At 39.5% G+C, this 9760-nt stretch overlaps 1 protein-coding gene across 1 annotated transcript in view; it reads left to right on the forward strand.

Moving 5' to 3' along the window:
* The first annotated feature begins 4922 nt into the window (after positions 1-4922).
* Positions 4923-9760, forward strand: part of TM4SF20 (transmembrane 4 L six family member 20) — a 26216-nt gene continuing 21378 nt past the window's right edge. The window contains 1 exon segment of the mRNA XM_020970957.2: positions 4923-5105. Within this exon segment, the coding sequence (XP_020826616.1) occupies positions 4923-5105 (183 nt within the window).

Here is a 9760-nt window from a genome sequence, read left to right on the forward strand (position 1 = left end):
TATAATCAGTGCATCATAAAACTTAGCCCATTGGTTGTGGGAACTTGACTACCCTGTGTGTATCATTATACAGGGTGACAATATTGATTAAAAATGCTTCATAGGATCACAGTATTTCAAAATAAATCTTGTCTGCTCAAAATCTCTCAATCTAACAAACTATTGACAGGAGAAAAAAAAGATAGGGGTATAGCCCCAGGTGTTGAGAAGAATATGTCACAATAATGAGATAAGTGAAATGTAATCATGATTTTTAATATTTTTCTCTTTACATTTCCCCATTCACTTCTATGCTAAATGTTCCTTACTTAATTTTGTTGCATGCTGTAAATTTCCTATATTTTCTAACGCTTCTCAGTTTTCCTAGGTGAAGGTGAGGATATGGCCAAAGGTGAGGTTGGGGAGAGGGCAGGAGTATTGATGATTGACAGAAGATCCTAGGAGATTTCAGGAGGGCTATAGGATTTTAAAAAAAAATAAACCTTAAAGATGATGTCAGTTTGCATGCACTGAGTCCCATAAAACAATACTTGGCTTTGAAACTAAGTCTATACCAGGTTAGTTTTGTTGAAGAAAAAGTAATTCTTGGGGCAGCTAGATGGAGCAGTGGATAGGGCACCGGCCCTGAAGTCAGGAGGACCTGAGTTCAAATCCGCCCTCAGACCCAACACTTCACATGTACTAGCTGTGTGACCTTGGGCAAGTCACTTTACCCCGATTGCCTCACTTAAAAAAAAATTTTAAATAAAAAAAAGATAATTCTTCCTCAGGAAATTGTTGACATTTTCAGGTTGTTTCATTGGATTTGATTTAATCTAATAAGAATGAAGTGTTAAATTCCCTTCTACACCACTTGAATATGAGTGTGATATATTCCAGGGCATACCAATTTTTGCGCAAGTGGATAGACCCCTCAATTCCAGCCTCAGACGCTTACTAGACTTGTGACCCTGGGCAAGTCACTTCACTCCAATTGCCTCAAAAAAACCCCAAAAAACTTCTATGAAAAGAAGAAAGAATAGGGATGGATTAGGATGGGGTGTTCAGTAGTAGAATAAAATAGTATGCTTTCTAGTTTGTACTAGGTGACACAAAACCTAGTTGACATTGGCACCCTAATTTATCCCTCTGTAGTATCTCTACCTTAACCCAGCTCCCCTCTGCTAAATAAAAGGATAGAAGGAAAATTTTCTCTCTGTATCCCTATTTTCATTCACTGTATCCTTATTTATTTTTTTTTCCACTTTTAGTTTTACTGATGTGGTTTTAAAAAATATTACATATATTTACAGATTACTTCCACTTTGTGAGAGATCTCTTATAACAAAGTAAAACAGATCTGAGAATCACAGATTATGACAACCAGAAGGAATCTTATCTTCACATAAAGGGAAACTGATGCCAAGGGAAGAAGTGACCTGTCAGAGCTTATACAAAACAGAGATATGTCTATAAGCAGATCTAAACATGAAAATTGAAATTTGCTTGTAAGGGGCTTGTCCTAGGTTAGGACATTACCTCACTTGGAGGCACCCCTACAGCCTAGAATGTGGATAGGAGTAGCCTCCCTTGAGTGGCTACGTCACCAGGCTGTGTTTTAAAACTTTCCTGACGCTTCCAGATGGTAAAGATCACAGTTGAGTCACAGTGTAGGTGCCTCATCCTGAAGTGAACCTGGAGAGTGGGTGCCTTTCCCTTACCACCACCCTGTTTTACCTTGGCTCTGAGAAGTGGGTCTGGGATCTTTGACCTGGGTTATTTGTCCTCAGTTTCAGATGGCAGCAGTAACTTCCACCAGACCTGGGAGTTCAAGCCATGGTGACTTTGGAGTCAGGATTTAAGATGTTGCAGCCAGCCGGTCCAGCAGGGAAACCCAGAGAGGCCAGAAAGCCTGGAATTCAAACCCAAGGGTCATTTTGGACTTGGAACTGGGAATGTCTTCTATAGGAACTGAGTTATAGGATAAACCTAATCCCCTCCCCTCTCCAGAGACTGAGGGAGTGCAGGGGGAAGTATTAAGCCCCATATGTTGGGGCAGTAAATTTGTGTATTTGTAATCATACCTTTTAAAGTGAATATTCCTTTGTAAAATCTAATCTGACTGTTGGCTAAACAGAACTGGGGTGAAGGGGAGCCATCTTTATAATTAGTGGTGGAGCCATTGACAGAGATCCTAGGTGCCTCCTTCCCTAATCCCTTTAAATGGACTGGAGAACCCTGGGGGAGGGGTACAATGGACTGTACCTGCCTTCAAGAAGTAATGGCTAGGGTGGTCAGTGTAACATGCTAAAGGGAGAATTCTGGGGAGTGATTATTTTATCAAAGGCTTTGCTACAGTGCACATTTAAATAGTGAGGACCCTAGGAACAGATATAGGGATTGGACCTCCTATTGCAGTCATATGGGGGACTCCCAGAGAAGGAATCTTCCTCCACCAATGCAGGTGAGTGCTGAGTTGCCTAAAGCCCTGGAAGGTTAAATGATCCGCTGAGAATCCCACAGCCAGGATGGGTCAGAGATAGGACCTGACCCAAGGCCAGCTCTCCATCCTTTAGATCCCAGGTGCCCCTTCAGCTCCCCTCGTTCATCTCAATATGATTGTATCTATGATAAGGTGCACGTAAAAAGTAGCTTGAAGGACGTTTTCAAGAACGTGTTTGTCCCTAGAAGGAGGGTGGCCCATCACAGAGTGAGGGGGAGAGATGACAGATGGCCAGCCCAGGTGTTACACTGGTAATGATGAAATGTCAAAGCACCCACAGGAAGCTTCCTCCAGCATATTGAATAATGACACTATGGAAGATTTATGGAAGGAAATAGGCAAAAATTACACAAGATGAGTAGAAACAGATGGGTTACACATGATTACACATTTACATTTTAAAGGGACCTTGGGGATTATCTAATTTTTAATGAGGAAAGAGAGGCCTAGAGAGATTAATTGACTTACCAGAGATCCCCAAAATAGTAAAGAGTCAGCATTTGAACCCAGGTTGTCTCTTACTTCATACACTACTGATGCCAGTACAGAGAACACACCCACACCCACCCACCAGTGAGATCATATATCTACAGAAACATTAGGGATGATGGTAGGGTACAACCTAGGATTTTCTTGCTGTGGGGGACTCCCATTGTGGAAGCTCCCTTCCCTGTAGCGGTCTTGGAGAGTTTCCTGGGGCACTGAGAGGTTCAGTGACTTATCCTTGGTCACCCAGCCATCTTGTGTCCCAAGGCAGAGCTGGAATAATTGAGAAAAGGTATTTAATTAAGCATTCTTCTCACCCATTTATCTAGCATGTATTTAATATTAGTATCTATTGTGTTGTGCTGAACTTTACAGATAGGACTTTGAGGGAGTCCAAAGGCAAAAAAAAAAAGACATAATTCTTTCCATAGATGAACTTAGCCATGAATGGGAAAAATAATATAATAATGCATCAAGGAATGTAAAACAATACATTTAAATGTATAAAGAATAACTGTTCAGCATGCAAAAGGAAAAATTTCCCTCTTCCACCAGCCTCTAAGCCTGATTTAATAATGTCAAAAAGTCTTTGTTGTCTTGGAAGAGAGAGTGCACGTGTATTTTTTTCTCGGGGGGAATCCTGAAATGGAACACTAAAACATTTAACCGTGTTATAAATGAATTAATTTGTTATGTTAATAGTACAATGCTGAGCACACAGCAGGCACTATATAAACCCATTTGAATTTAATAGATTTGTAGGCTTTTCCTTCCAGAAGATATTTCTGTCCCTGTCTTTTGAAACTTTTAATGCATTTCGCCAGCAAGCCTCTTGGATCAGAGATATTAAGGATATCAAATAGCTGGAGGTGATAAATAGAAAAATAAAATAAACCATAGGTTTTGGAGATGCTCTCAGTTTCTTAGCTACGTTGCGCGAGTAGTTCTAAGTTAAGACAGTGTCCTAGGATCAACATTTTGATCCCGTGATGACTCTGTAAAGTTAACATTCTTTACAAAGGAACTATGTTTTTCCAGGTCTAATTCCTGCCCCTCCCATTTGTTAATCATCCTCTCTTCCCATCATTGTTTGTGATCCTGATCTAGGGTAATCCATATGCCCACTGGGCTTTTTTTTCAATTTTTTTTCAATTTTTAAAAACATTTTTATTTAAAGTTTTGAGTTCCAAATTCTCTTCCTCCCCTTCCCTGAGATGGTAAGCAATCAGATATAGGTTATACATGTGCAATTATGTCAAACATTTCTATATTAGTCATTTTGTACAAAAAGATTCAAACAAAATAAAAAAAAGAAAGAAAGAAAGTAAAAAATAGCATGCTTTTTAGTATCTATTCAGACAATATCAGTTCTTTCTCTGGAGGCAAATTGTATGCTTCATCATTAGTTCTTCATCGACCAATACTGCTGTTATTGTGTACAACATTCTCCTGGTTCTGTTCACTTCACTATGCATAAGTTCATGTAAGTCTTTCCAGGTTTTTCTGAAATCATCCTGCTTGTTATTTCTTATAGCACAATAATATTCCCTCATAATCATATTCCACAGCTTGTTTAACCGTTCCCCAATTGATGGGCATCCCTTTGATTTCCAATTCTTAGCCACCACAAAAAGAACTGCTATAAATATTTTTGTACAAATAGGTCATTTTCCCTTTTTTGGATGGCTTTGGGATATAGACCCAGCAGTGGTATTGCTGGATCAAAGGTTGTGCAGTTTTACAGCCCTTTGGGCTGAGTTCCAAATTGCTTTCCAGAATGGTTGGATCAGTTCACAAAAACCCACTGGACTTTAAACTATTTTCCATAATTCATATTTCATGTATGCTAACCTTTAACTAGAAACCACAGGATAAAAAGTGGGGACAGACAGGTGTTTACTAAACAGTGCCACACTGACCTAGACTGAGCTTCTGATTGAACCCAGGTGGAAAAATGACTTGCTGTGAAGGCTGGACATCCTGCAATGGATTTAGCTTGATGGTTCTATTGCTGTTGGGAGTGGTTCTCAACATAATACCGCTAGCCATTCACAAATTTCAGAATGATGAGCAGTTTCCAAACCCCATATCATGCTTTGAGTGGTGGTATCCTGGAATCATAGGAGCAGGTGCCTTGGTGAGTACTATCTGTAAAATGGAGTTAATAATTCCTGGGAGACCTACCTCACAGGGTTGTTGGCAAGGTCAGTTTATGAGCCATCTAGCATTTCTTTCTTTCTTTCTTCCTTCCTTTCTTCCTTTCTTCCTTTCTTCCTTTCTTCCTTTCTTTCTTTCTTTCTTTCTTTCTTTCTTTCTTTCTTTCTTTCTTTCTTCCTTCCTTTTTTTTTTTAAAAGGCAATTGGGATTAAGTGACTTGCCCAGGGTCACACAGCTACTAAGTGTCAAGCGTTTGATCTGAGGCTGGATTTGAACTCAGGTCCTCCTGACTTCAGGGCCAGTGCTCTATCCACTTTGCCACCTAGCTGCCCCCTATCTAGCATTTATAAAGTGTCTATTATATGCTACATGTTGTGCTGAGCTCTGAGGATATAATGTAAGGCAAAGACAGTCCCTGTCCTAAAGAAGCTCATAGCTGGATGGTCAGATGACCTAACATATGTAAAGCACTCTGAAATTTTTAAAGTAATCCATAAATGTCAGTTTGATGTTGATGATAATGTTGATTTTATAAACAAGAGTCAAGGATCACACTATGAACCCTAGCCCCACCAAAATCCTAAAATACCTTTGGGTGAGAATAAGGAACATTGAATTCGTAGCGGTCAGCAAGGAAGAACATTGACTGGAAAAACTACAACTATTTGACTTTGGATCATAATACCATAAATCTGGAACCTCATCCAAAGTCCTTGCTGAGAAGAGTAGTACAGTGTATATCTGAATGGTCAATGAGTTTTTTAAATTACATTTAATTTTTTCAATGAAGAAAAATTGATTTTCTTACCTTCTCACCCTCCCCATTGGAAAAAAAAAGAAAAAGAAAACCAAATCTCTTGTAACAAATATTCATAGTAAGGTAAATGAATCCTTGTATTGGCCATGGCCAAAAGCTAAATGTGTTGTTCTGGACCCTGTATTCTCTCTATTAGGAGATAGGGAGGTGGTATCATGCTTCATTATTGGTCCTAATTGGGCTTAATGAATGCTTGTTGACTTGGCCAGGTGTTGACTCTGGAATCATGGTTGATCTCAATTAGTAGTTTTTAAAATAGAACAGTGAAAATTTTGCAACCATCTTCACTCTGTAATCACAAGTCACATTTGGCATCATAGCAGGTCCTTTGGCAGTAGATGCGGTGATAGTGGGGTAGAGAAGGATGCTGTCCTTCCCTGACCCTCACTGGATTCACATTTTACCTGGAGAGTTGCAGCCAAAGAGGCCCAAGACAGAAGCTGGGTTTTTTTAAATATATGCAGCACCCTGCCCTGTTATCTGGGTGTGGGTAGGACCAGGAGACCTCTTAGGATTTTGCACATCATACTAAAACTCCAAGTTCTTTAAGCAATCAGTCACAAGACGGTCAGAAGCAGCCCCAAAGCTCCAACATGACCAGAAATAGTCAAAGAATATTGTTCAACACACTAGCAGTCTTAGTTTATAAGGACATGTAAATCTACAAAGACATTTGGAAGAATATGAATTCTAGTTAATTTTGACCATGTGGCCCAAGATAGAACCCTGGATACAGAGTCAGAGGACCTGAGTTCATATCTTGGCTCTGCTATTTATTATGTTCCTTATGTGTCCTCGGGCAAGTAATTTCCTCTCTGGACTGCATTTTTCTTATTCCCATGTAACACATTTTCTAGGGTAGCAGAATGGCCTAGATCCCTATAGACTGCTAGGATTTACATTCATCTCTTGAGGAAAGGAAGTATTGAATGGTTTTAGGACTGGGGCAAAAGGAGAGCAGAAGCAGTCACAAACTGCACCATCCCTATTCCCCACTCCTTAAGCTCTGTTTTATTGGCACCTATTTCTCAGCATACACCATTATTCTGTTATAAACTGTCTTAAAAAAAATTAGATTTACCCCTTTAAAATCCTGAAGTCAGCCCAGGCATATATATTTCAGTGTGTCCTTTGGTTTTCATTGTGGGAGCATGAGGAGTTCGTTATCTTTTCAACACAAGAGACAAGTCCAAGCCCCAGCCTGTAGTTAGAGAATATCTCTGTCTCTGTTTCTCTGTGTGTATCTCTGTCTCTATTTCTCTGTCTGCATGTCTGTCTGATCTGTCTGTTGGTCTGTCAGCACAGTCAGGAATCATTCATATGTTTCATAACTACTCTCCCAAGAACAGAATTAATACCAGCCTGGGCTTGTAGTCTGTCCATCAGATTATGAGGCTAACCTGTTATTTCGCTATATAACTCAGGCACTTGACTCAGTGAGAGCAGCAGGGCTCAGGGGGTGCCTTAGCATTACATGTAAAATGAAGGGGTTTGGACTAGATGGCCATCTGTCTTTGGTCTTTGTATCCCTCGCATCTGGCATGAGGTAGGCATTTAATAAGTGACTGTTGATTCATCAGTTTGCAAGTCATGAAGCAAGTTTTTTGTTCCTTCTTAGTTACCTTGCCTAAAATCATAGTACACAGACCTTAAGTGGTAATGATATCTCAGTCTAGAAAAACCTTTAGACTTATTCCATTGACATTATTGGTGTCTTAGAATGAAGATAACCTTTCTCTTTTTTTTTTCCAAATAGCTTTTAGACATAGAACCCGATAATCTTTTTTTTGACTCATTACTTTTATTTATTTTATTTCCCCAAAATTTTAGATTATTTTAAAATTTATGTTGTTAATTATTTCTGATTACATACAATACTTTTTAAAATCATTTAAAAATTTTTTTGAGTTCCAAATTTTTTCTCTCCCTCCCCACCCTTCCTCCCTCCTTGAGGAGGCAAGCAATTTGATATTGATTATATAAGTGAAGTTATTTAAAACTTATTTCCATATCAGCCATATTGTAAAGGAAACAAACAAAATAAAACAATTTTAAAAAATGAAAAAAGTAGGCTTTACTCCACACACAGAGTTCATCCGTTCTCTCTCTGGAGGGGGAGAGCATTTTTTATCCTGAGTCCTTTGGAATTGTCATGGATGACTGACTTGATCAGGGTAGCTAAGTCTTTTACAGTTGCTTGTCTTCATACCACTGCTGTTACTGTGTACAATGTTCTCTTGGTTCTGTTCACTTCACTTCATGACTTCATATAAATCTTCTCCAGTTTTTCTGAAACCATCCTGTTTGTGATTTCTTGTAGCACAGCAGTATTCCATCACAATCATATACCACAACTTGTTCAGCCATTTTACAAATGATGTACATCCCCTCAATTTCTAATTCTTTGCCACTACAAAAAAAAAAGGTGCTACAAATAATGTGGTACAAATAGGTCCTTTCCACTTTTCTTTAATCTCTGCATATACACCTAGTAGTGATATTTCTGGGTCAAAGGGTATGCACAGTAAGAATTTGATAATCTTGTTTAAGAAACCTAATGTACAGGAGCAGCTAGGTGGTGCAGTGGATAGAGCACCGGCCCTGAAGTCAGGAGGACCTGAGTTCAAATCTGGCCTCAGACCAAACACTTGACACTTACCAGCTGTGTGACCCTGGGCAAGTCATTTAACTCTAATTGCCTCAAAAAAAGAAGAAACCTAATATACAGACTACTTCTCTATTTATTATTTTGGTTAGGCAATGGGGTTAAGTGACTTGCCCAGGGTCACACAGCTAGTAAGTGTTATGTGTCTGAGGCCAGATTTGAACTCAGATCCTCCTGAATCCACTCTATCCACTGCACCGTCTAGCTGCCCCCTATACCCAACTTCTTAAAGTCTAAGGTACGATGTTATATTTCAATCACTAGTCTTTAACTCTTTTTTTTTTGTGGCTAGTTTTTAACTTTTACCAATTACAGCTTAGTCTAATTCTGATCGTATCCTCCGACTTTAATTAGCTTGCTTCATGTTTAAAGTCAGATTCCCTGGGATTATGAATAGTTGCTGAGCGCATTTAGCATCCCAATTCCTTCAGAAGACTTTCTTCAGATACCAGTGTTTTTAGTTTCTAATCACAACCCCACGTGGCCTATCTATACATGCTGCCACCCTTCTTGGACTCTGAGCTAAAGGGCTACCTAATTTGTCTTCAGATCTGCAAGAAAATTCCTTTGCCATATGGACAAAGCAGAAGGAAACAGTTGCTTAATGGTGTGGTGCCAGTGAGAGCATAAAGCCCCCAGGTCTATTCTTTCCAAGCACAGAAGGGTTTCTTTCCATCTCAATGATGTAGAAAAAGTCTCCTCTGGTCAGGCCAGAAGCTGATGGCTGAGTACACTCTATTAAACTGATGGGCATATAAAACTCAAGTTTACTTATTAAAAGGATCCCCTTAGCAACGCGTTAGCCCACAGACACACAGCACTAGTTACAAACTGCCTCTGAAATAAACACTGTCACAATCTCTTTTCAAAAGGGGCCTGTGTCTTCCTTCTCCGCTCTCTCACCCAGGACATTTTAAATGGAAAACAACAACAGAATTAAGTCCTTTCAATCACAGGGGATAACACTTGTTTCAATAATTTACTAGGGTTATTATTGGCAGCTAGGTAGTGCAGTGGATAGAGTGCAGGGCCTGAACTCAAGAAGACTCATTTTCCTGAGTTCAAATCCAGTCTCAGACACTTACTAGCTGTGTGACCCTAGGCAAGTCACTTCACCCTGTTTGCCTCCGTTTCCTCATCTGCAAAATGAGCT

The sequence above is a fragment of the Phascolarctos cinereus genome, unplaced genomic scaffold (assembly GCF_003287225.1).
Source record: "Phascolarctos cinereus isolate Bilbo 61053 unplaced genomic scaffold, phaCin_HiC Scaffold_7;HRSCAF=346, whole genome shotgun sequence".
Classification (NCBI taxonomy): Eukaryota; Metazoa; Chordata; class Mammalia; order Diprotodontia; family Phascolarctidae; genus Phascolarctos; species Phascolarctos cinereus.